The sequence below is a fragment of the Trachypithecus francoisi genome, unplaced genomic scaffold (assembly GCF_009764315.1).
Source record: "Trachypithecus francoisi isolate TF-2019V2 unplaced genomic scaffold, Tfra_2.0 Lachesis_group0, whole genome shotgun sequence".
NCBI classification, from domain to species: domain Eukaryota; kingdom Metazoa; phylum Chordata; class Mammalia; order Primates; family Cercopithecidae; genus Trachypithecus; species Trachypithecus francoisi.
Window position 1 is genome coordinate 151297077 of NW_022681453.1, and position 27931 is coordinate 151325007.

Consider the following 27931-nt stretch of genomic DNA (forward strand, 5'->3'; position numbering starts at 1 on the left):
TAGGAAGCACTCTTCATTTTGTATACTTTTCTATACATTTTCAATCATTACATATACTACTTCCTACTATAAATGCCAACAAATTTACAATAATGCTAATATTTAATGAGTTCTGGAACTGTTAGGCACTTTACATTTATCATCTCATTTAATTGCCACAGTAGCCTGCAAAACCTAGCATTATAATCCCCATGAAGAAACTGAGGCTCAGAGAAGTTAATGTGCCTGAGCCACAAACAGGGTGGCTGGGTACTGATCAGAATCCAGGTTTGTATTACTCTGGAGCTGGAGCTCCTTCTACTACAGGAGCCCATGGGTGTGGTAAGAGCATGAAATGAGGAATGTAACATTAGTAATTAAAGAACCAGGCTTAAATAAAAAGGTTGACTACTTTATAACTATCATATTTTCTTTCAAATACTTCTTTCTTTTTCGCAATATTGTAAAAGTAGTATATATACTTATTATAAAATATCTGAAAATACAGAAAATCAGAAAGAATTTTTAAAATACCCATATTCCTACTACCCAAAGAACATGTTCCAGTATAGTATTTCATTCTAATCCTTTTTCTACTATACCCCCCACCCTCTGACATTTAAGGACATCTTTGGCATAAACAGTAGGAATCCTAAGAACCAATGATTAAACAGTGGTCCTCAATGTCTCCAAGATCAGGGACCCTTTTAATAATCCATAAAGCAGGATCTTTACATAACCCAGAATCTTCAGAAAAAAATAATTCATGCACAGAATTTTGTATGCAATTTGAGGAAGTTCATAGATTCTGTGTTCAAGTATTTTATTTTGCTAATTTACCATAAACATCTTTATGAAAAGAGCGTTTTCCAAATTTAGGATTATCTCATCAACATAAAAGCCCAGAAGTGGAATTATGGGTCTAAAGGCCATGAACAGTTTTGAAGCTCTTGAAACATATTGTTAAAGTCCTTTTAATAGTTTATATTACCAATAATATACGAAGGTACCCATTTCCCACTAAAGTTTCACTTGCCAGCCTTAGGCATGATCACTCCCAATTTATAGTGAAAAATACTATCATGAAATTGTAATTTAATTTCCTGTCATCACTGGTAAGTTTTAATATTTTCTGATATACTTATCTGATTTTCCTCCTCTTTTATGACTAATTTGTTTATATGCTTCTTATTTATTGATTGAGGACTTCAAATTAATGGATTTATTTTAAAATTACAGAGAAACCTAAAACTAGTCCTTTTCCATCTTATCATTGCATTACAGGTTATAAAGAAGAAAAAAATATGTATTTAATCCCTTAAGAGAAAAGTGGTCCTCATGTTTCCTATGAAACATACATAACTGTATGAAAAACACCACTAGATATGCATAAGATTAAAGTTCATAATTCCATTGTTCATAATATAATCTGTATACTATTAAATAAAAAACCTAAATTTGAAAGTCAATTGCCAAAAAGACAATCTGGCAAGCCAAGAATAGAGAATGAATTCATTGAAATGCTAAAAGAATATTACCATTATTGAAATGCTAAAAGAAACAATATTTTTCTTCTGCTTATAGCCAGTTTATATTCCCAGTAGTTATTTAAAATATATAAAAATATTGAATATTGCCTCTCTAGAAGTAAAAGGGCTATCAAGATATGATGTTGGCTGGGCCTGTAATCCCAGCACTTTGGGAGGCCGAGAAGGGTATATCACCTAAGGTCAAGAGTTCCAGACCAGCCTGGCCAACATGGTGAAACCCCATCTCTACTAAAAATACAAAATTAGCTGGGCATGGTGGCACGCACCTGTAATCCCAGCTACTGGGGAGGCTGAAGCAGGAGAATCACTTGAACCTGGGAGGTGGAGGTTGCAGTGATCTGAGCTCACGCCATTGCACTACAGCCTGGGCAACAAAACAAGAGTGAAACTACGTCTCAAAAAAAAAAAAAAAAAAAAAAAGAAGATATGATCTTGCTGTCATTGGGTGTATTTAAATAAAAGCTGAATAGAGGAATAGAGTAAAGACAGAGTAGAAAGTGTTTTTTTTGTGTGTGTGTGTTTTTTTTTTGAGACAGAGTTTTGCTCTGTCACCCCGGCTGCAGTGCAGTGGCTCGATCTCAGCTCACTGCAACCTCCACCTCCTAGGCTCAAGCAATTTTCCTGCCTCAGCCTCCCAAGTAACTGGGATGACAGGTGCACAGCACCACGCCTGGCTAATTTTTCTATTTTTAGGAGAGGCGGGGTTTCTCCATATTGGTCAGGCTGGTCGCAAACTCCCGACCTCAGATGTTCCACCCGTCTCAGCCTCCCAAAGGTTCTTTTCCTAAGTAGGTGAGGGCTGCCAACACTAAGATTTAATCAGTAGTGATAATGGTGATTAATAAACCAGTTAATGGTTCCAGTACTCAAGCACACTACACCCTACCCTTCCCCCACAGGAAAGGAAATGGACTAAAAGGCTAGAAGATGGGACAGGTGTACCAAAATATAATAATAACTGCAAGATAAATGGCAGAAAATTGAATGGTATTTTAGATATTTCTGATCCTTTGGATAGGGACTATATTCTTAGCCCTTTGTTCCTTATTCCTGTTGGTTTCTTACCATCGCTTAAACTAGATGGTACTATCCTCCAGAGAAAGTCACATTTTTGTAACAGGCTGAATGAGAGTAAGATTTTTCAGTTAATATATAAAATAAAGTATGCAATTTAGCAGAGCCTCTCACAGTTCTCAAACATAGCAGAGAGTCAACAACCAATTTATAATTCTTTTTTAAAACAGTATTTTTCTTCTGCTTATAGCTAGCCTATATATCCAGCAGTTATTTAAACTGCTTGTTTCACTATATCGTCACCAATAATGTTATCATGTTTAAAATTTGATTAAAAAACAATAAAATTAGCATTTATGTAGTAGTGACTATCCTCCTAATTACAAAAGCAATAAAGAAAAATAAAAAGAGTACAAAAAAATTTGTAATTTGATTATTCAATGAGAGATGATGACTGTTAGGTAACATTTTGTTGCATTTCCACACAGTCTCTTTTCTATGCATATTTTTAAGCTTGGATCAAATTATATGTACAATCTATTTTATTTTTCTTATTCCACTTACTATATTTTCCATGTTCCTAACTATTCTTTTAAAAATACTGTTTTAATGACGGCATAATATTCCATCGTACATATATGTAATCATTTATATTTCCTATCTTCTATTTTGGAATATTTAGATTATGTCACATGGGCTTTTAAAAATTACTACAAATAAGATCACAACCAACATTTTTGTCCACATTTCTGCCCATTTCCTTGATAGGTTCCCAGAGGAGAAAGCACTAAGTTAAAGCATATGAACATCTTTCTTATGACAGATCCTGCCAAAACATTTTCCAAAATACCTGCCTCACTAGTTGCATATGAGACTGTAATACTCCCTTGCTAGCAATGATTTTTTTAAAATTTTCAACTTTAATAAGTAAACTTGGTAAGTTTAAAATTAGTATCTTAACTGTATTTAATTGTCATTAAGATTTAACATTTTGTATTTTCTGCGATTTTTACGTCCTTTTCTGTTTTTCACCAATTTGTCCAATATTAAGATTATTAATTTTTGATACATGCTGCAAATATCTTTTGCCAGTTATTCATCTGCTTTCTAAATTTTGTCTGATGTTTGGATTCCAAAAACTTAACTTTTTTAATAGCAAAAACTGTGCCACTGTGATTTCTGTCCATTGCTTTTATGCACATAAAGTCTTTCCATTCCCAATCAGTTAAATATTCACCTACATTTTCTTCCAGTTTATTGGTTTCATTGTTTACATTTAATTCCTATCTATCTACAAACTAATCTATATTTTCAACATTACCTGCAGAATATTTCAAACAATAAATACTGGTCCACAGTGACAAAATTATGGAAATATCAACTAAATTAAAAAAGCTTTCCTCAAAGAAATACTAATTATTCCTGCAAGTGTCTACTTACTTTAAAGTAATATTTTACAGAGTGAGAAAAAAGATCTATTTTTTGAAAAAAGAAAATAAATTTGAGGGAAGGAAAAAATGGCAATGGGGCAGGAGATCTATTCTGGTTTAAAAATCCAAATTAATAAATATTTAAGAGTACTAACTACTATAGTTGGTCTTGATGATCGTTTTGGTCGATGATTAAGTAGTATATCAACAGCTCCCACTACTTCAGAGTCGATTGCCACCAAAAGTGCATCTGCAGACTTTAAAAAAAAAAAAAGTTAAAAATGAAAATGGAAGATAAAAAGGTAAACTACTTCTTTTTACTAATCCATAAATAAAACTTTTTAAAAATTTTAAACTGTATTATATACAGTAATACTAACTTTTCAAAAATGTTGACTGTACAAATAGTAGTACATTTGCTTGCCTTAGGAGTACTTCTGTGTACCACAATACACACGTTTCTGTCCTGGTTTCAATGCATGAGTTGGTAAAATAATGCATGTTTCACTAAAGGGATTATTAGCGTAACAGTGCTGATTCATGCAGCAGTTAAAGTTGAAAAATTTTTTTCAAGATCTTTACTCTTGAACTGTGGACCAAAAGAATCTTAACAATCCAAATCTATAAAAGAAACTGTCAAGAACTTATTACTACACGTAAAGGATTGTTTTGAGTCTAATGAAACAATCATCATCAATGCAAACAGGAATATGGGGAGAATATCTAAAGGGAAGAGCCTTCTGTTCCCATTTTTAAAACACATGGCTGACTAAAATGCTACAAATTTGACATTTATGAGCAATTTTATCAAGTATAATCCACAAACAGGCTACCAAAGCTCATAAGAGACAGGAGGGAGAAGTGACTTTATCATTCTACTCCCAATCTATAACTCACTGTGAAGATCCGACTTTAACAAGAGGAAAAAGTAAGGAGACTCTGAGGAAATGGGGACTTTTCAACTCTGTAACAAAGCCTATAGTCCTATTGGTAACTATAACATCAGGTTTTTTGATTTTTAGGGAAAACTATAAAGGAAGAAGGAAAACATAGGGATAATGATTCAATTTAAGAAAATGCCCTGATTATTTTCAATCTGTACATTTTAACTGCTATAATATTTAATAACTATTTAAATCAATGTTCTTGCTCTTGGGAACAAAACTATATCAGATCTTTAATATTCTTTGTAGCTGAAAAGAGTAAAGTTTATATCCACTTTATCTGGATGTAAAAAATAGGACTAAAAGTAGCAGGCTTTACTTGAATATCTAAAAATAGGACTATGCATCTCAAAAAAAAAGGGCTGGAGTCCTCATAGGAATCATCTATGTTTTCCCACAGAAAAACACCCCACCCAGATGGGAAATTTAACCCATTGTACTATCCCTTAAAACTTTCAGGGTTCATTGAGCTGTGGCCTATGCTTTAAAGTCCTAGCATTATTATTCTGCTTTGCAAACATTTCTCTTCAGATTTTAGCATATTTAGTCAGTTGAAGGAAATGAACAAAAAGAATGCTATATCTATTACTACTAAATATTTCATTTATGATTTTTAATTTTTTTTTTTTTTTTTTTTTTTTTTGAGACGGAGTCTTGCTGTCGCCCAGGCTGGAGTGCAGTGGCGCAATCTTGGCTCACTGCAACCTCCGCCTTCCAGGTTCAAGGGATTCTCCTGCCTCAGCCTTCTGAGTACCTGGGACTACGGGTGCATGCCACCACACCCGGCTAATTTTTGTATTTTTAGTAGAGACAGGGTTTCACCATGTTGGCTGGGCTGGTCTCTAACTCCCAACCTCAAGAGATCCGCCCACCTCAGCCTCCCAAAGTGCTGGGATTACAGGCGTGAGCCACTGCGCCTGGCGTATGATTTTTAATATTAACCAATAAAGCTAACTACAGTAATGCCATCGCTTGCAAAGTCAAACACCAGGCAACTTCAACAATCTGAAAAATAGCCATGGATTTAAAAACAGCAACATATTGAGCTGTCACAAACAAACTCCATGGGTATTATTTCCCAAAAGAAACAGACCCAATCATTCTGATTTAAAATTGTTTATAAATGATGAATATCTGTCTTTCCCAAGTATCCTCTGGATCATTACTGAATAAAAGAATAGCTAGATTAAAACCAATAGCGTAGAGGGAAAGGAAGAAAGAATTACTAAAAGTTGACTACTGAAAAGATTAAATACCAGTACAGCAAAATCACTATCCATGCACAGCAGTCTAAAGCCACTTAATGTAAGGACAGACATGTTCAGACCATATGAAGCAAAGTAAAATAATTACATTCTCCATTATTCCAACTAAGGATGGTAAAGTTAAATTATATTCAGCTACATTAGTTAGTAAAGAATAAAGATTTACATTAAATCTTTCAATGCTTAAAAGGATAAGCTTCAGCTATAAAAATATTCATTTACATTAAAATGTCTTGTAAGTAAGGAGTTACCATTTACTTATTCTACACAAATAGTATGTTATTTGATAAATCAATGGCAGTTATGAGGGAAACAAATGTTTTACATTATTTTAAAAATACACAGTTATACAAAAAATCCTCACTAGTTTTGCTTTCCAATTTCTCAGATATTTGACAATTCTTTATTAAAAGCTCTTCAATACATATACTTATTACATATTTATGAGATCATTATCTTCCTTCCTACCTTAGAATTTGTCTTTTCAACAATTCCCATACTCTTTCCTTTAAGCTCAGAGTAAAAAAGTTACTTATTTTCTTTCCAAAGCTACATTTTCCACCTTAGTCTTCTATTTGATGCTCTCCAATCTTTAGAACCCTGGTCCTTCATTTGCAGAAATACCAGTCTCATCTCCCACCTCCCAGAACTTTAAATCCTTCCTCACTCTTTGCTAACTTGCTTACTAGCTCTTTGCTAACTTGACTTAACTCCATCTTTCTCTTAACCACTCAAGTTTTCTTCTTCCTTTCACTGTGTCAAACTTTGCAAATCAAAGTGTATCATTTCTCCAATTCTACTGATTCCATAGTTTCAAAATCCAATTACTTTTTCTACCTTCTAATTTTTCTTAATCTCTAAGCAATATGTTAAAAACTATTTTTTTGGCTTTCACAATGCTGTACTATCCTAACTGCCTCTGATATCTTCAACAATTCATTTGGTCTTTAATGAAACACTTTCCATGTAATGCTCTTTATAAAATGTAGATGTTTCCTTAAGAATGAATCTGCACCAGCCCTTTGCTCTTCTCCATGATTTCACCTACTCTCACAATGATGATGGGCATTCCCATGGCCATGACTGCTTACTGTATCTCTTTAGCCTGATCTCTCCCTAGAAATAAAATGTTCATCTGTGTTTGTCTGATGAGGACTGCCTGACATCCGCCAAATCAACAAGGATAAAACTGGAATTCACATTCCCTTGCCCCGAGCTTTACTTAGCTTCTGAACTTAATGTTTTCCTTTCTTCCTTCTCCTAGTCACCCATGTTTAAGATTTCCAAATCATCCTGGACTCCTTCTCTATTTCCCCCTCCAAATCAAAATATTCACTAAGATTTGTCAATTCCTCACAGCAGTCTCCAACCTTTTTGGCACCAGGGACTGGTTTCATAGAGCAGGTAGGGAGATGGTTTTGGATGAAACTGTTCCACCTCAGATCATCAGGCATTGGTTAGATTCTCATAAGGAGCATGCAACCTAGATCCCTTGCATGTGCAGTTCACAATAGGGTTCGTACTCCTATGAGGATCTAATACCATCGCTGACTTGATAGGAGGCAGAGCTCAGGCGGTAATGATCGCTCTACTGCTTACCTCCTGCTGTGTAGCCCAGTTCCTAACAGGCCACGGAACCATATAGGCCATGGACTCATATCTGCCTTTTTCCCCCTCTTCTTATAGCCACTGTTTTTCTTACAGCACTGTTCTGGTTCAAGCCTTAACCTCTTCATATCTAGATTACTACAAAAACTGTTCACGTAGGCTATAGCCTTTCCCACTTTCCATTTCCCAATCTATACTAAATTCAGCCACTAATCTTTCTAAAATACCACTGGACACATGACATCCTTTCTCGAAAATCACGTAATGATATCCCCTATCTACTATATAAAACCCAAATTCCTTATGGTATCCAAGGCCCTTTGTATCCGTTTTGTTTTAATTATTTTTCCTAATTCCCACTACTCCCCAACCCAACTGTTTTGTTCAAAAACGCTAAATCAATTCACTGTCTCAAAGATATACATTGCACATGCCTTTGTTTATATCCTTCTCTACATCCCCTGTTCCCTGTCTTTACATGTTTGAGAGTAGATTAGCATAATAGGTAAGAGCATGGATTCTGGAGCCAGAACCTAAGTTCAAATTCCAGGTCTGCCATTTACAGTGTGACTTTAGGCAAGTTACTTAATCTTTTTTACCTCAGTTTCTTCCTCTCTAAAATGGGGATAATAATAATATCTAGGTCGGGCGCGGTGGCTCACACCTGTAATCTCAGCACTTTGGGAAGCCGAGGCGGGTGGATCACCTGAGGTCAGGAGTTCCAGACCAGCCTGATCAACACGGAGAAACCCCATCTCTACTAAAAATACAAAATTAGCCGGGCGTGGTGGTGCATGTCTATAATCCCAGCTACTCAGGAGGCTGAGGCAGGAGAATTGCTTGAATCCAGGAGGCAGAGGTTGTAGTGAGCTGAGATCACGCCACTGCACTCCAGCCTGGGCAATGAGAGCAAAACTCCATCTCAAAAAATAATAATAATAAAATAATATCTAACTCATCCCTATGTTGTGAGGATTAAGTAAGTGAACATATTTAAGGTTCCTGGCAGAGAGAAGTATTATATAAATGTTAGCAATTATTAATATTTCAAGGCTGAGTCAACTGATAACTTTTCCAATGAAATCTTTCTTGATAGCCCCAACCTATTCTATATTTCTAAATAATGTATATTAAACCACAAAAGTTTAAACATAAAATAGGGTTTCTTAATAGCAGCACTACTGAAATTTTGGGCCAAATAATTTTTTGTTGTGGAGACTGTCTTGGTTATTGTAGGATGTTCAGCAATATTCCTAGCCTCTACCTACTAGATAACAGTAGTAACCTGCCCTCCAATTGTGAAACCAAAGTATCTTCAGACATTGCCAAACGTCCCCTTATGGTGACAAAATCATTTGGTTGAGAACCACCAATATAACACAAGATATGTGAAAGCTCTTGTAAATGCAAAGCAATATAAAATGGTCAAGTACTATTAGCATTCAACACTTACCAAATACACCTTTGTATTACTTGACTTGTAATTCATACATACTTTAACTGGCCAATTTGTCTTAAAGATCCTATCATGCAGAACCCATGTTTTACTTATTCATTTCCATTCATGCCCAACCAAAGGCCTTGGGCATTTGTGGATTGATAAGACACAGGTAACCTGGACAGAACACAGTGAACTAGAAAGAGCATGGGATTTGCAATTAGAAGATTAAATTCAAATCGTAGTCTTGTCCTTACTAATTTTAGAACTTTGGGAAATTCATTAAAGTCTATGAGCCTCAGTTTTCTAATCTATAAAATGTAACATCGATATAGCTTGATTGTGATGTCCAAATGTGATCAAGTATATGAAAGCACCAGGTATAATGCAAAACTATTACATGTATATAACCATGTGTAAAAAGACAAAATTATAATACCACAGTAATTCTTTTATCCAGAATCAGTGTGTGAATTTTTTTCCACCCTTATTTTCTAGGCAACTGAAGCTTATGCCTTTAAGTGTTTAATTTTAAAATTTGAACTATTTTGATGGAAGTCTTCTGCTTTCGTGTCTTGTAGACACACAAACACACATATATACAGTCTTTCTTCTAAAACAATAGGTACTGAATATAATTTAACTCTTCCTTATTGACTCTGAGCCATTGTTATAAGCCTTAATTATCATCCTAACCTACAGCTGCCTCAGAGAAGGTCAGATATGTAATGCTGTTGACCTCTGTTAAATAGTGTCAGAGGTACCACGCCTCATTTTGTTCCACTGCAGCTCTCATGCCCCTTCCATTGTCCCTCAGATTCTCTATGGATTAGAAATTAATCATGTTAAAATGGAACCTAAAATGAGAAAAAATAGACTCTGATGGCGGACTCCTATAACTAAAGTTCATAAATTTAATTTGTAAACTTCATGGCAGCAAACCACTGGCTGCTCAGAGGTTATTTTTTACTTACTTTCCGCTTCTCAACTGTGGTCTGGATAGCTGAAGTTGCTGGGTAAGCAATTCTTTTTTTTACTCCAAACATATACATGGAGACAGTACCACATGTTGCTTTATACATACATACATATATATATATATATATATATATATATAAAATAGCAATGTACATAGAATTACCCTACTTATATTCAGAAAATCTGCTGCAAATGTCTCCAGATGACACTGAAAAAAAAGTGCCTCATTAAAAAAAAAAACAGAGGTACAATTAATGTGCCAAGTCCCATCATAAGCAAACCAAAAAGGAAAGGAAAGTAATAATACCAAATTTCCTTCAGAATCTCTAGATGAATTTTCAAGACTTACACACATGCCTTTTTTCTACCCAAAACTGATATGAAGATAAGTAGGAAGGTCTGTATTTTATAGATGAATAAAAATCATTCATCTTTAGATAAAAACAAACATTAAGCTTCAAACAAAAAAATAAAATGTAATAAAACTTAGGAGAAAACCAAAGTCAAACTGAAAACTGTTTTGAGTCAGGAACATTTTGTCGATGTCTGTAACTAATAGGGGTCAGAAAAAAAACTATTCCTCTGACACTTGCAGAGTGTTTGTACTATTTTAGATATATAATATAAATATTGTTAACATAGGTAATGACAACCAAGTCATCTTTAATAAGCCATGGATAATTTACCTCTATCAGACAGATGTGGGGAAAATGACACTTGGGAGGAAAAAGATAAATCAATTCAAAATATTATACTTTTCAAAAAGGTTTTTTGGTTTGTTTTTAAAACTTTTAGTGGTTCAAAACCAAATAAAAGATGAAAGAAAGAAAGAAGGAGAGTAAGAGAGATAAAGAAAAAGAAAGGAAGAAAAGGAGGAAAAAGAAGAAAGAAAACAAGAAGGGAAGAAAGCATGGCATATCTAACAGCACTTAGAAGTTAACTGGATTAAATTATCTAGCCTTGTACCTGACAACCGTAGTCCAAAAGAAGCTGCAGTATATCCAAGTTTTCGTTTTCAATAGTTATGGTAACAGCATTTCTCCCAAGCACATCTACGCAATTTATGTTCAAGTCACCTGAACTGTTTTCCTCCAAAATCTTTTTAACCATATAATAGTCACCTAAATAACAACATACAAACATAATTTAATATCCATGACATATCAAGTAAGGATGACTGTAAAGAAAAACTTAGCTTGTTGAATTAAAAGATTAAAAGCCTAAACTCATTTTTGTATATGAAAATGTACACAGAAAATGTGAACATTTCCTTGATGAAAATTTATACCTTAATAAAATAATATGTATATCAGCAGCAGACATAAAAAGTAGAAAAATTTTAAATGTACAGAATGAAATAAAAATCATTAGTTTAAAATTAATAACTGAATGATCATAAAAGGAGAAACTTTTGGAAGATATTTAAAGCAATTTAATAAAGGATGCCCAAAGGCACAGACTGGAAGCTAGAAAAATGAGATGGAAAAAGCTTAAAGAATTAAGTTTTATATCTCAAATATACACAGACATTTACTTACACAACAGAGTTAAAAATGAGATCTAGTAATAATAAGTGGAGGATATTATAAAGAGGTTTTACAGGAATAAACATACTTTGGAAAAGCAATATACATACATATATATTTAAGGATATGTATAGTAAAGGGAAGGATGTCTGAAAATCCTCTTCCCTACTCCCCACTCTCCCAACACACACACCACACCACACACACACACACACACACACACACCCCATCTCATTAATTAAGTTGATTAGATTAAATGACCAGGGAATATTCAGTTCACAGAATTCTTAAGGCAGGACTAGGATTAGTGCCTGACCTGTTAGGAGCAGGCAAATTGCCTTCTTTGTGACTGTAGCCCACAACAAAACAGTTGTCCCATGAGAGGAAATGACAACAATTACAGCAGTAATTATTTTCAGCAAGGCCCCACCGTATTTGTCTGCTGACCAGATGGTACAGGAATATGGGGAATAAATCAAAAGAGAAATGCTAATTAAATAGAGACAAAAAAGCAAGGGGGGTTTTGCCTGTTTTGTTTGACTTGTTAAATATTAGACAAATTAGCTATTTTAAGTGATGTGCAAATATAGTTGCTCCTTAGAAGTCTATAAATAAACAGGGAAAGAACAATCAGCATAGAAAATAGAAAAAGAAATGATTTCATTATACAGAAAAAGAAAATACTGAAACTGGGCTAAATAAGTGAGTAAGAAAGACAGGTAACATTTTATTTGTTAAATTTTCAAATAAATTTGCTACTATTTTTAATCTATGGCTTTAAACTCCCTGCCTCACACATACAACTTCTTTTGAAGGAAGGTGGGTGATAGTTTTCTTGACAACGTATTTCCTAAGGTCCCTCAAGAAGCAAACTAGTCACAAAAAGAAATAGTTTCCCCATAGTACTAGTAGTTAATAGTTAGACACAAATGCTCCCTGGGAGAACCTTATCAGACAGACACTTCACAAAGTGATGTTCTAAGTCACAAGTTGAACCAATAGTGACCAAAGATAGACCAGTGAAAATTTATCGCTATTACTGGAAGGTGACATTTAAAACCCTATTTCAGGTGAACCTATTTCAACATCTTAGTAGTAGAATGCTACACATAAAAATTCTGCTATATTTTCTTTGTTACCATGATGCGTCTAGGTGAGGAGTAATTTTTTATTTATCCCGCTTAGGACTCATTAGGCTTTCTAAATTTGTTTTTATTCTTTTTTAATTTTTATAGAGATGAGGTCTCGCTATGTTGCCCAGGTTTGTCTCAAATTCCTGGCCTCAAGCAATCCTCTCGCCTCGGCCTCCAAAAGTGCTGGGATTATAGGCGTGAGTCACCACATCGGGCCTAAGCTTTCTAAATCTAAGGATTTCTACCCTTCATTAATTCTTCAGTATTTTCAGCCATTATCTCTTCAAATATTGCTTCATCTCCATATTACTTTTTCTCCTGTCAACTTCTATTAGGCAGTAAGTTAGACCTTCCCATTTCAACATCTGTGTCTCTCAAGATTTCCTGTTTTTCCTTTTTTTCCTCTCTCTTTCCTGCATTCTGGGTAATTTCTTCACACATTTCTTCCAGTCACTTATTTCTTCTTCAGCTTCCAGTCACATTCCTCCTTTAATCCATTCACTGACTTCTTAAAAATTTAATGACTGTATTTTTTTATTTGTATAAGTTTTACCGGATTTCTTTCCAACTCTTTTATTTTCTTATGTTTTCATTTCCTTATTTTAACTTTTTCATCATTTTAAACGTAATTATTTTATGGTCTCTGTATGATAGTTTAATTATCTGAAAGGAGTATTAATGTGAACCCCAAGACAACAAGAGGCAGGATCATGGTTATGTATTCTTAAAGGAGTCTTATTTTTACCCTTATTCAGAGGCCACAATAACACAAACAAGCTTCTCTGAAGTCTCCATGTGCTGGTAGATTGGTTTTTCTCCTCATCTATCTCTTTGCTGAAGGTACAGTCCTTTAAGGATCCTGGTTTTATGCTTAGATGCTGAATCCAACTCCTCACTTTGTACAGTCTCCAGGCCTTGTAACCTGTTCCCATATGGGCATTAAGACTCAAATCTATGCAATGTCCGGAACAGTAACTCTTATCCCCACCCATGGAGCAGCCATAGTGTCAGCTCACAAACTCCTGGTTTTCTTCACTTTTGTATCTTGGTTGTTTCCCTTACTTTCTTGAAAGCTCGGCTGTTTATTTAACTGGATGATCATTATATTTCAGCTATCATTTCTAAGTGATTTGAAGAAGAAAGGTTTTCAGATTATCTAATCAACCATATTGCTAGAGACAGAAAAGTAGGAAGAACTACATAAATAAAACCTTATGACATTTTATAAATTTCAGGTATAGCAAATAGACAAAAATAATTGCTACGTTTATAAGTTTAGATTGTTGTTAAAAAGGAAAGCGCATTACAAATATCACATATTCCAGCTTTAAAGGTTTTTTTGTTTTTAAGACAAGAGTCTTGCTCTGTCACCCAGGCTAGAGTACAGTGGCAAAATTCGGCTCACTGCAACCTCTCCCTCCTGGGTTCAAGCGATTCTCCTGCCTCAGCCTCCTAAGTAACTGGGATTACAGGCACCTGCCACCACGCCCGACTAATTTTTGTATTTTTAGTAGAGATGGGGTTTCACCATGTTGGTTAGCCTGGTCTCGAACTCCTGACCTCAAGTAATCTGCCAGCCTTGGCCTCCCAAAGTTCTGAGATTACAGACATGAGCCACTGTGCTCAGTCCTAAAGTTTTAAAGGGTATTTCTATTGTAGTCAAGGAGCTATACAAGAAAGAAAAAAAATCCCTAAAAATCAAAACCAAATACTTTTCATCCCTAAAAATAAAAAGTTCCACCCTGCTATAGCTAACACAGTCGTGCAAATGAAAAATCATGTTACAGTCACAGAACCTATAGGAAACCTAGAGTTGTTGCTAAGCATTTCAGAGAAGTTTGTATTTGCAATTCATTTAAAACAAGTACTATGTCAAAAAAAAAAAAAAAAGACCAGAACAGTCTTAATTTTTAGGATGAGCATATATGTAAAAAGAGGTTAGAAAACTTAAACAGCAAGAGGTTATAGAACAAGAATTACAATTCAAAATGCCTGTGTATGACAGACAAATATATAAATGCCATTCATTTTATACTGAAGTTGCTTTCAAGAGTTACATCTTTTGTCTTTTAAAATACAACACATAGAAGGAAGTGCAACATGATCTGTTTACTTTTTTGGCTAGATGGTAGACTTTTTCAGTGAAGGAAAAAGAAACGATTTTCAATCAATTCCACAGGGAGTATACCAATTCAACAGCACGTCTTCTTAGCTCCGTCTCCAAAATATCTCCCATAATCATCTACTTGTCTCCATGTATACTGCTACCCGCAGTCCAAACCCCCACCATCTTCCTCCTGGACTCTGCAATAGCCTCTTAACTAACACAGCTGCTGACCAAGATTCTCTCCTTGACCAAACTCTAGTCAGGCTTTTCTGAGCCCTTCACAAGGCCTCCACCTTGGCCCATATAAGCTTGAACAAACCACTAATGTTTCTAACAGCTGAAGGCCAGATCCCTAGGATGACCCTAGCCCCTCTTAAAATGCCTGCCCGAGAAAACTCAAAGCCAACATAAAAATTTACTTTTGTTCCAGCCAACACCTGAAGACAGGGCCCCTATCTCCCAGCCTCCAGAGAGGGTAGGAGCCTAACTCCTTAAGTGCCATTAACAAACTCAGATGGGTTTCACGTGGACCAACTCCCAAGCCCTGTATTTTGTAATTTTTCACTTCCCTGCACTGAGCCCACACTCCCTTCCTTGTTTACTCTTTTCCTTATTGCAACTTATATTACTTATTAATACTTTATACTGTAGCACAGGGTTCAATAAAGTTTTCTGAAAAACAGTTAGATAGTAAATAGTTTAGGCTTTGTGGGCCATGCACTCTTAGTCACAACTACTCAATCTCTGCCCTTTCAACACAAAAGCAGCCATAGACCATATGTAAACAAATGATAGTGGATGTATTCTAAGAAAATTCTGTTTATGGACACTGAAATCTGAATTTTATAGACTTTTCATGTGTTATGAAATATTATTTTTTAACCATTTGAAATATAAAATGTAAAAAACTAGTTTTAGCTCCAAGACCTCACAAAACAGGCAGATATGGTCTGTGGCCCATAGTTTGCTCACTCCTGCTCTAGCCCCACCCCTTCAATCCACTCTCCACTCTAGAGTTATTTAAAAATTCAAAACACAGGCCAGGCACAGTGGCTCATGCCTGTAATCCCACTTTGGGAGGCTGAGACGGGAAGATCACAAGGTCAGGAGATTGAGACCATATTGGCTAACACAGTGAAACCCCGTCTCTACTAAAAATACAAAAAATTAGCTGGGCGTGGTGGCGGGCACCTGTAGTCCCAGCTACTCGGGAGGCTGAGGCAGGAGAATAGCGTGAACCCAGGAGGTGGAGCTTGCAGTGAGCCAAGATTGCTCCACTGCACTCCAGCCTGGGCGACAGAGAGCTGGCCACTGCACTCCAGCCTGGGCGGCAGAGCAAGACTCCGTCTCAAAAAAAAAAAAAGAAAAAAAAATTAAAAACATATCAAGCTTACAACCTTCGTGATTTTCTAAATAAAGGCCAAATTTTTACTGTGGCCTACAAAGCCCTATAGGACCGGTGGTTAGACCTTGTTACCATTCCGAATTCATCTTATGCCTCTCTACGGCTCAGCCAATGATCATTCCAAACCAGTTTTCCAAACTGCAGGTTGCAAACCATTAACAATCATGAAATCAATTTAGTGAGTCCTAACCAACAATTAAAAAAACATGAACTAGTATACAAAATACCAGAGTGATCCCACAGATCCTCAGCAACAAATTTACTCTCGCCAACTGTAATAAATCCTTGAGAAATACAATGGAGAAATGTTATAATACTGATAGAACAGGTGATTCCACCTCTTCCTCATTAGCATTTTGTTTGATTTCATAGCAAAGAGAGCATTAATGTTGTTCAGTTTAATTTTTTTTTTTTTTTTTTTTTTTTTTTTTTTTTTTTTGAGACGGAGTCTCGCTCTGCCGCCCAGGCTGGAGTGCAGTGGCCGGGTCTCAGCTCACTGCAAGCTCCGCCTCCTGGGTTTACACCATTCTCCTGCCTCAGCCTCCCAAGCAGCTGGGACTACAGGCGCCCGCCATGTCGCCCGGCTAGTTTTTTTTGTATTTTTTAGTAGAGACGGGGTTTCACCATGTTAGCCAGGATGGTCTCGATCTCCTGACCTCGTGATCCGCCCGTCTCGGCCTCCCAAAGTGCTGGGATTACAGGCTTGAGCCACCGCGCCCGGCCTGTTCAGTTTAATTTTATATTAACCACATTTGAAGTTAGTTGTGAAGTGTGAGAGAATTTAATGCCAAAACATTTGTAAAGCTTTCCAAACCAAGTTTCTGTAACAAACTTGAGTGTGGCAATTGCAACATTCTAACTGAAATATTACAAATGATGCTAAAAACAGAAAATTTTATTAAGAGGGAAAAGAATGATGATGTAAAAAAATACAAAGACATGATCAACTTCAGTTGCTGGATCTGGAAATATAAATGACAATACTAATAAAAATGTTAACTTGACATCCAACTTCAAATTAGTTTGAATCAAATTCTAAAAAGGAAAAAAAAAAACCATGCAGACTTTTTACAGTGAAAATGATTTAAAATGTAGCTTTATCAAATGCGCAAAACTCTGTATTACAGACCCCCAATGTATTTATAACCATATTGTTGCAAATGAAACCTTCAAAATTAAAGATACTAAAAAACATGGTAGCTAAACTGTTTATAACACTTCAAATATTTTTGAAAAAAGACAATTATTACCACAATTTCTTAGTTGCTTATGAATCCTAGTGAGGACTATTAATAATAACGAATATCATTTAGCAAAAGAGCAAAGATTCACACTGCTGCCAGAAAAAATTATACTATAGCACAGAAGGTAATGCTGATTCTTTCATAGTAAATCAGTTGATAAAAATTATAAACAGCATATTTTTAACTCTATTAGAAGAATAGTCAAAAGCAATGTTTATTTTGTGGTTAAGAGTCTGACAAATGACTTGAGATCACATTCACAATGCTGCTGTGAGTTGTTTAAAACTTTTAGTTTATATCAGGTTTATATCAGGTTGTTGCAACACAGTCTCAGAAAGGATTTATTGTGTTGCTTAAATTTAATCTCATATACATTTGAATTATACATATTTATAAAACTAGAAAAATATATTACTGGCCAATATGTTAATCTAGAAAAACATTTTTAAAAATTAACAGACGCTATTAATAAAAGTGCCAGTCACCCCCACTTTATACATACAAAGTTTTGGCATCCAAATAAATCTACTGAGTCTCATGACTATATTGATACAGTGCTGGAATTCTTTTAGTCCTTATCATTCATCTAGGCTCCTAAAAGTCATTACTTAATCACCTCTTAGTGATAACTTTTGAAATCCTCATTACTTATTCAACTACTGATCTTAAATCTTAAATTTCTCAGTATCATTAAATTAGGAAGAGTTAGCAATAAAGAAGATATTTAGAGCACTGGCAGTAAGGTAGAAGAGGAATTATTAGGTTACAATAATACCTATATAACAAAATTCAATCTTTTCACACTCTTCCTCCAAGTCTGTATACAAGCTATAGCTAGGAGTCTGGCTTGGGTTACATTTTTTTTTTAACTGCCCAGATAAAAGATTGACTCTGTACAAGTAATATCCCATCCTCCAAATCACGTATAGGCCATTTAAGTTAATTTGAGCACTTGCTTCTTCCCTTCAGACAGATATATTTCATACAAACATACTTTTGTTTCCTTACTTCTCACTACAGCACAAGAGAGCATCTCCATTACGGAATATTCTCCTAAAAGATAGGGATGTTCTCACTACTTTCTTGATAAAGTACTTTTGCAGCACCTTAACACAATTAAGAGCCTGGTAAGTATAGGTTGATGGTGACTTACAGAAAAAGAGCAGGAAAGTTGTGTGATCACTATAAAGAATTACCAGTATCATAGAACTACCAGGCAGCTAGCTGCTGAATTACTGTCTGTTAGAGATAAATTATCCACTAAGATTTTCGCAATTTGAGTCTTTTGTTGCTGTTGTTAAAAAGTATCCCTGAACCATTCCCTATGGCAATATTTTTCAACTAGTACATTCTAAAACTTTGGTTATTTGAAAAGCTTTCCTATATAAAGTACATAAATGCTATGCCTATGATGATTCGTGAAGTGTTCATAGAATGTTGCCTACAATACCCTCTTTACCTCCTATTTCTGCAAAGTTTTTTTCCTCACAGCACATACCTCCTTACATTAGGTGCCCTGTTGTTAACATAACACTTCACACCAATACTCAGTACTCAGCACTTTTTGTTTCTTCCCACCACCATCCTCTAACACCAGATTTCAAAATCTCTTCTCAAATAGGTAAAAAATTTTTAAAGGCCCATTATATATAAATAAGGTGTTCAAAAAACAGCAGCTTAATATTACTTCTCTCAGAAATGTTGCACTTTTTTCTTCTGACTCTGGCTTCTCTCTAGAGTTGTTGCACATTTTTAAAGCACCCTTAGCCCAAAGGTACACAAAGCTTATGTAGAAAGTCAGTCATCAGGCCAGGCACGGTGGGTCATGCCTATAATCCCAGCACTTTGGGAAGCCAATGTGGGTGGATCACCTGAGGTCGGGAGTTCAAGACCAGTCTGGCCAACATGGTGAAACCCTGTCTCTACTAAAAATACAAAAAAATTAGCCAGGCGTGGTGGCGGGCACCTGTAATCCCAGCTAGTCAGGAGGCTGAGGCAGGAGAATCACTTGAACCCAGGAGGTGGAGGTTGCACTGCACTCCAGCATGTACAACAAGAGAATCTCCATCTCAAAAAAAAAAAAAAAAAAAGAAAGAAAGAAAAAGTTAAAGAAATACAGTCATCATTGAGACTAGGCTGAGCCCAGTGATAAAGGTGAAAATCTGCCCTCTCCATCCCTCTCCCTAACTCCATGCTGAAATTTCAAGAAGGGACTTCTGACTCATTAACTGCACATTAGATTTCCTGAAAATATTCTCCATGGAGAGTTGGCAGGGACTGAATCATTTCATACTTTCTTTCCTGCACATGAACTGATTACTGATCATCAGCAAATCGAACAGTTTATGCAGGTTTTTATTTCCAAATATATACTAAAAGCTATCAACTACTCAATAGGCTATTTTTTTAAGAGGAAAATTAACATGAACTACACTTAGTTTAGGTGTTTTCTAAATAAACTTATTTACCCCTCCTCCTGTCAACAGACCTGAGGGACACCATAGATGCCTACAAATAAAAGAGGCTTATGATGACACTAATTCTCAATGAGGGAGGACAAAGGCATGGCTGTAAGAATCACTATTTAAATTTTTCATAAAACAACATATTTTTAGTCAGCTCTTGTTTCAATTAAGTTTTACCTCTGAATTACAGCTTTCTATTTCTAGAAAGAACATGAGTGTACTTTCTGAGAATTTAATCTGGGGGGGCCTAGACTTCACTTTATATATCGCTGGCACAAGAACTTTCAGTTAAGGTTTTCCTTTACAAAGAAAGGATTCAATGTTACCTCTGAGATGATCCTCACCCTCTGTGAAGATCAGTAACTAAGGGGCCACTACCTGGATCAGCAGTTGCCTAAATCTATTGAACTTATTTACAGAAAAGCCAGTTATCACAAACTATAAATCTTTTCCTTTTCTCTTTCCTACATTTTTTTGTGTACTCTTTAATCTGTACACATCTTTCAAAGGGCCACTCATTCATTAACATACACATATCCATCTCATCTCCACAATTTTTGCTTTAGGAATTCCTCAATTTTCCCTAAGAGAATATGTTATGAACATTTTGCATATGTAGAACAAGAATGCTACATGAAAAGAATGAGACACTCTAGAACACCACAGAAACCCTAGAGTTGATTTACTCTGGTTCTACTAAAGTACCATGCTTGCTTTTTACCCTTCTTTATTGAACAAATGTAATACACAGAAATCAAGGTTTATAAAGCATCCATACAAAGAAAATTTAAACTAGTAAGTCTAAATATGGATGTGTCTTTTCTGACACTAATGATGTTCACTCATTCATCTACAACCAGATCTACATAACATAGCGGTTAAGAGTGCAGGCTCAAGATAAATGCCAGTTCTACTACTTTCTAACCAATGTAACCTTTGGCAAAGTAATTTTAAAATTTTGCTAAGCCTCATTTTCCTCATCTACAAATTGAGGACAACAACAGATCTGGCTCACGGGGTTGTGGGGTTTAAATGAAATCCTCTATGAAAAGCATGAACACTCCACCCCAATAGCTGCTTTAGTGAATGTTTAACATTTGGTCTGAGGAAGGCTCCAATGCAATGGTGAAAGCCATAGCTACTTCGGGAAATTGTTCACTTTTAGATTGGTTTAGGTAACATTTTAAAAAGTTTGACAATATTAGTGAATACAAACATATAATCAAAAGAATATTCCCATAACTCAGTTACTTTTTAAATGTAAATGTACCCCATAAGTATGTGTAAGAATTATGCTATTTTTCCAAATCGAACTCAAGAAGTTGTTTCAACATACCTGAAACAGAAAATTCCTATTTTAGCTCACTTGTTTTTAAAATTTCTAACTTATATATCGGGAAAATATGCATATTTAGTTTCCACCCTATCCCCCAAAGCCAACTCTCTCATCTCAATTATGCTATAAAATAAAAAAAAAAAGACAAAGAATATCAAGGTATTTCAGCTGGTACTACTAAATAAGCTATACAACTATCATAAATTAAAACTCTCTTTTGTTTGAGATATGTCATGCAATAATCCTAAATATACACAATGCACAAATACTTGCTCAACCATATTCCATTGATATTTCTCTGTCCTCAGTTTGACAGGAATATCAAATTTCCTTTCTTGACATACTTTCTGTTTGCTTTAAAATAACCATTGCACAGTGAGCTGGAATACATGGAGCCAGCACTTACTCATTTTAGTACAACACAATCTTTTCCCCTTCCTCTCTCAGAACTTTTGAGGGAAGAGAACTCAGGCAAGCCACTCCAGCAACACTAAATAATTTTACATAATCCGCAGACCCTATTTTTGTGACGTTGTAAATACATATTGTTTCTTTACATCTCAAAGACTGCTCAAAGTTGTGTCCATGGTGGACTTTAACAGTATTATTAACATTGCTTTCATAATATTATTTAATACTATTACATAAGAACATAAAAGTGGCTCAACCATAGGTGGACTTAGTTTATATGTCAATTGTTTTTTTAAAAAAATCGTGTAAATAAAATCCTATTTCAAAAGCAGTAGGAGAGGTTAGTAAGGCTATCATTTATTAATTACACATTCACACATACAAGCAAACAAAAATCCTCTGCAGTTAGTCTTTTCATAGTGTAAACTGCCCTTTGGGTTTGTTCCAGAAGTTTGCATGGGTCTAACAGAGTTTTCCTAAGTGTACAGCCATATAAATTTGGAAACAGAAAAATTTTAGTGTTTTCATGTAGGAAATAAAAGCAGTCTTAGGGCAATTTCCTATTCCTTTTGTTATATGCATCACTACAAAGGACGATTGCGTGACATGGCGTTAATATGGCCATAAAAATGATTAACTTCTAGACTAAAAAAAGGAAAACGCGCTAAATATATTCCACATATTTTTGCCCTGTAATTCCTGTAATTATTTTTCATTATCTTTATCTCCCAAAGATCGGGGAGCAATAAATCGTTCTCTCCAATAAAAAGCACGAACAATCAAAGGCGTTCCGTAAATCTGGAGAAAGTTTTGGCAACTAAGGCAGAATTTCTTCCGTCCCGTCCTTCATGTATTTCCACCTAGGATATTCCGATATTAATGCCAGTCAACAGTCACTGGCTAAAGCACTGGGCAGGTGAAGCTAAATAATAGAGGGTCTGGTTTTGTTTTTAAGAAAAACAAAAACCAGGTGATGAGAACCCTCCATACGAGGTATCCTAAGGTAAGGAACTTTCGGACTGGAGGGTCGGAAACTAGCCTCTCGACTCCCGGAAGGAATGAACCGCGAGCCAGAGAGATTAGACCAGGTCATTCATGCGTTCAGTAGCAAGGGCAGCGCTAAAACGCTGGGGTCTGGGCTCCCAAGGCGCTACCTAAACCCCGGACCCCAAGGCCACAGCCGTCCCGCACGGTGCCGCGCTCCGAGGGCGCAGCCCCAGCTCCACTCGCCCGCCAGCTCCACACTCACAGGGCAGAGGCGGTGAGGAAAAGCCCGCCTGAGGCAGCAGGCGAGACGGGAAGACACTCGGCGCCTAAGACAGAGGGAATGCCCCGAGTAAGTTGACGCGGGGAAGACAACGAAAGGTCTGGAGGGCAGCGGGGTCCAGAGGAGGAGAAAGGGGCCTAACTCTCACCCTTGTCGCACGCCAGCAAGAAAAGCTTCTCATTCAGCGTATTCTCCTCCTTCACCTCCCGCACATCCTTCAGCGCCATCACCTCATTCGGCGACGAAGAGGATGGAGAGGAAGGCAGGGAGGAGGAGGAGGCGCCCGAGAGGTCCGTGCTCGGGTACAGGGCCGCCATCATCGCGGCCCATGAAGGAGGCAGGCCAGGAGACGGGGGCGGGGCCCCCACCGGCCCCGACCCCGACCCCAGCCACGCCCCAGGGCTGGAAAAAGGGTGAGTCGTTCCCACTGCTGCCTCGGCTTGCGGCCCGTTGGCCCCGAAGGGCGTCGCCTCCCCTGCGAACCAGCACTCGCCCTCCACTGACAGCCCCAGGTTGGTGGCGGCGCATGCGCGACCCCTGGGCCAGCGACCCCTCCCCAGCCGTCGGCGCCCCGGCCGAGCCTGTCCGCGCCCGTCCGGGGACGACAGTGTGGCGCGCGCCAGGGCGGCAGCCGAGCACGGGGCCGTGCCAGGAGTCGCAGGGGCCGCGCCTGGGGCGGCCTAACCCAGGAAGAGGACGAGAGATCTGTGGGAGAGGAGCTCCGAGAGGCGCTTCTGCGCACGTTGGGCTCCAGGGCTGTGGGAACCGCTGGCCCAGCTGCGCTCCGAGATGTTCGCGACTCTGTCCTCACGTCATTCTCTGCTCCACTGAAGCGACGACACTAGGGCGGAGCCTGCGGCGAGGGCGGGCATGGGTGGGCGGGGCCTGCGGCAAGGGCGGGCTTGGGTGGGCGGGGCCTGCGGTGGGGACGCGCTGGGCTCCTGGAGCCCTCCGCAGCTTCCTTCGCTCAGCTGAGGTGAACCAGCTACAGTCTTCCCTTTCCACACCGAGCGTACTGGGTTTGAGGTAATTAAGCAAATATGGAGCAGTATGCTAATTGAGTCTCTGACGACTTAATGTTTAGTGGAAACCCTTTGTGGAATTGTCCAGCTATTTCATATTCTGGTGCACTATGCTTAAAGCACAATGGAGAGCCCCGCCACGCCGCCAGACTCGTGGGTTTGTATGTTGTACTCATTTTAGCCTGGAAATGAACTCTCATTTATAAAGGCTGTATATATAATTATATTATGTTTAAATAATTTATACAAATATATAAATTTTTATTTCCATATTATTTCCATAGGTTTTTGGGGAACAGGTGGTGTTTGTAAGTTCTTTAGTGATGATTTGTGAGATTTTGGTGTACCCATCACCGAGCAGTATACACTGAACCTAATTTGTACTCTTTTATCCCTTACTCCCTCCCCAACCTTTCCCCCTGAGTCCCGAAAGTCCATTGTGTCATTACTATGCCTTTGCATCCTCAAAGCTTGGCTCCCACTTATGAGTGAGAACATACGATGTTTGGTTTACCATTCTTGAGTTACTTCATTTAGAATAATAGTCTTCAATCCCATCCAGGTTGCTGCGAATGCCATTTATTCATTCCTTTTTATGGCTGAGTAGTATTCCATCGTATTTTATATCTATATATCTATATATATCTATATATCTCACAGTTTCTTTGTCACTCATTGATCAATGGGCATCTGGATTGGTTCCACATTTTTGCAATTGCAAATTGTGCTGCTATAAACATGAATGGGCAAGTATCTTTTTCGTGTAATGACTTCTTTTCCTCTGGGTAGATACCCAGTACTGGGATTACTGAATCAAATGGTAGTTCTACTTTCAGTTCTTTAAGGAATCTCCCCCCACTGTTTTCCATAGTGGTTGTACTAGTTTACAGTCCCACCAGCAGTGTGGAAATGTTCCCTTTTCACCGCATCAACACCAACATGTATTTTTTTTAATTTTTTGATTATAGCCATTCTTGTGGGAGTAGGGTGGTATGGCATTGTAGTTTTGACTTGCAATTTCCTTATCATTAGTATTGTTGAGCATTTTTTCATGTTTGTTGGCCATTTCTGTATCTTCTTTTGAGAATTATCTATTCATGTTTTTTTGTTTTTTTGTTTTTTCTTGAGACAGAGTTTCGCTTGTGTTGCCCAGGCTGGAGTGCAATGGCGCAATCTCGGCTCACTGCAACTTCCGCCTCCCGGGTTCAAGCGATTCTCCTGCCTCAGCCTTCCGAGTAGCTGATATTACAGGCATGCACCACCACACCAGGCTAATTTTGTGTTTTTAGTAGAGACGGGGTTTCTCCATGTTGGTCAGGCTGGTCTCAAACTCCCGACCTCAGGTGATCTCCCTGCTTCGGCCTCCCAAAGTGCTGGGACTACAAGCATGAGCCCCCGCCCCCAGCTCTTTTCATGTTTTTAGCCCAGTTTTTGTTAGGATTGTTTGGTTTTTTTCTTCATGATTTGTTTGAGTTCGTTGTAGATTCTGGAAGGTAGTCCTTTGTCGGATGTATAGATTATGAAGATTTTCTCCCACTCTGTGGGTTGTCTGTTTACTCTGCTAACTGTTCCCTTTGCTGTGCAAAAGCTCTTTCATTTGATTAAGTCGCAGCTATTTATCTTTCTTTTCATTGCATTTGCTTTTGGGTTCTTGGTCATGAAATCCTTGCCTAAGTCAATGTCTACAGAGGGGTTTTCCAATGTTATCTTCTAGAATTTTTATGGTTTCAGGTCTTAGATTTAAGTTCTAGATCCATCTTGAGTTTATTTTTGTATAAGGTGAGAGATGCAGATCCAGTTTTATTCTCCTACATGTGGGTTGCCAATTATCCCAGCACCATTTTTTGAATAGGGTGTCCTTTCCCCCACTGTATGTTTTTGTTTGCTTTGTCGAAAATCAGTTGGTTGTAAGTATTTGGATTTGTTTCTGGGTTCTCTATTCTGTTCCATTGGTCTATATGCCTATTTTTATGCCAGTACCATGCTGTTTTGTTGACAGTAGCCTTATAGTATAGCTTGAAGTCGGGTAATGTGATGTCTCTAGATTTGTTCTTTTTGATTCATCTTGCATTGGCTATGCAGGCTCTTTTTTGGTTCCATATGAATTTTAGGATTGTTTTTTCTAGTTCTCTGAAGAATGATGGTGGTATTTTGATGGGAATTGCATTGAATTTGTAGATTGCCTTTGGCAGTATGGTCATTTTCACAATATTGATTCTACCCATCCATGAGCATGGGATGTGTTTCCATTTGTTTGTGTCGTCTGTGATTTCTTTCAGCAGTGTTTTGTAGTTTTCCTTGTAGAGGTATTTCACCTTCTTTGTTAGGTATGTTCCTTTTTTTTTTTTTTTTTTTTTTTGCAGCTATTGTAAAAGGAATTGAGTTCTTTGTTTGATTCTCAGCTTGGTTGCTGTTGATGTATAGGCAGGCTACTGATGTGTGTACATTAATTTTGTATCCTGAAACTTTGCTGAATTCTTTTATCAGTTCTAGGAGCATTTTGGAGAAGTCTTTAGGGTTTTCTAGATATACAATCATATCATCAGCAAACAGCAACAGTTTGACTGCCTCTTTACTGACTTGGATGCCCTTTGTTTCTTTCTCTTGTCTGATTGCTCTGCCTGGGACTTCCAGTACTATGTTGAAGAGGAGTGGTGAGAGTGGGCATCCTTGTCTTGTTCCAGTTGTCAGAGGGAATGCTTTCAACTTTTCCCCCATTCAGTATTGTGTTGACTGTGAGTTTGTCATAGATGGCTTTTATTACGTTGTGATATGCCCCTTGTATGCCAGTTTTGCTGAGGGTTTTAATCATAAAAGGATGCTGGATTTTGTCAAATGCTTTTTCTGCATCTGTTAAGATGATCATGTGATTTTTGTTTTTAATTATCTTTATGTGATATATCACATTTATTGACATGCATGCGTTAAACCATCCCTGCAATACCTGGTATGAAACCCACTTGATCATGGTGGATTATCTTTTTGATATGTTGTTGGATTCAGTTAGCTAGTATTTTGGTTAAGGATTTTTACATCTGTGTTCATCTGGAATATTGGTCTGTAGTTTTCTCTTTTGGTTATGTTCTTTCCTGGTTTTGGTATTAGGGTGATACTGGCTTCATAGAATGATTTAGGGAGGATTCCCTCTTCTCTATCTTGTGGAATGGTGACATTCTTCTTTAAATGTCTGGTAGAATTCAGCTGTGAATCTGGTCCTGGACTTTTTTTGTTGGTAATTTTTTTTTTTTTTCATTGATTTTTTTTTTTTTTTTTTAATTATACTTTAAGTTCTAGGGTACATGTGCATGACGTTTATATCATGTATAACTCCCCCATGCAATCCCTCCCTCCTCCCCCCTCCCCATGATAGGCCCCAGTGTGTGATGTTCCCCTTCCCGAGTCCAAGTGATCTCATTGTTCAGTTCCCACCTATGAGTGAGAACATGCGGTGTTTGGTTTTCTCTTCTTGTGATAGTTTGCTAAGAATGATGGTTTCCAGCTGCATCCATGTCCCTACAAAGGATGCAAACTCATCCTTTTTTATGGCTGCATAGTATTCCATGGTGTATATGTGCCACATTTTCTTAATCCAGTCTGTCACAGATGGACATTTGGGTTGATTCCAAGTCTTTGCTATTGTGAATAGTGCCGCAATAAACATACGTGTGCATGTGTCTTTGTAGTAGAGTAATTATAATCCTTTGGGTATATACCCAGTAGTGGGATGGCTGGGTCATATGGTACATCTAGTTCTAGATCCTTGAGGAATCGCCATACTGTTTTCCATAATGGTTGAACTAGTTTACAAT

The 27931-nt window shown here is 37.2% G+C and overlaps 1 protein-coding gene across 3 annotated transcripts in view; it reads right to left on the reverse strand.

The window, feature by feature from the left end:
- TRPC1 (transient receptor potential cation channel subfamily C member 1) overlaps positions 1 to 23471 on the reverse strand; it is an 89421-nt gene extending 65950 nt beyond the window's left edge. Inside the window, exons 1-3 of one of the 3 annotated variants that reach the window (XM_033212411.1) lie at positions 23249 to 23471; positions 11173 to 11327; positions 4129 to 4230 (exon numbers count right to left, since the gene is read on the reverse strand). In XM_033212411.1, the coding sequence (XP_033068302.1) occupies positions 4129 to 4230; positions 11173 to 11327; positions 23249 to 23420 (429 nt within the window). In that variant the 5' untranslated portion in view covers positions 23421 to 23471. The remainder of the gene's footprint in view (positions 1 to 4128; positions 4231 to 11172; positions 11328 to 23248) is intronic. The other 2 variants (XM_033212412.1, XM_033212413.1) reach the window with 2 other exon arrangements.
- Positions 23472 to 27931: the final 4460 nt, after the last annotated feature.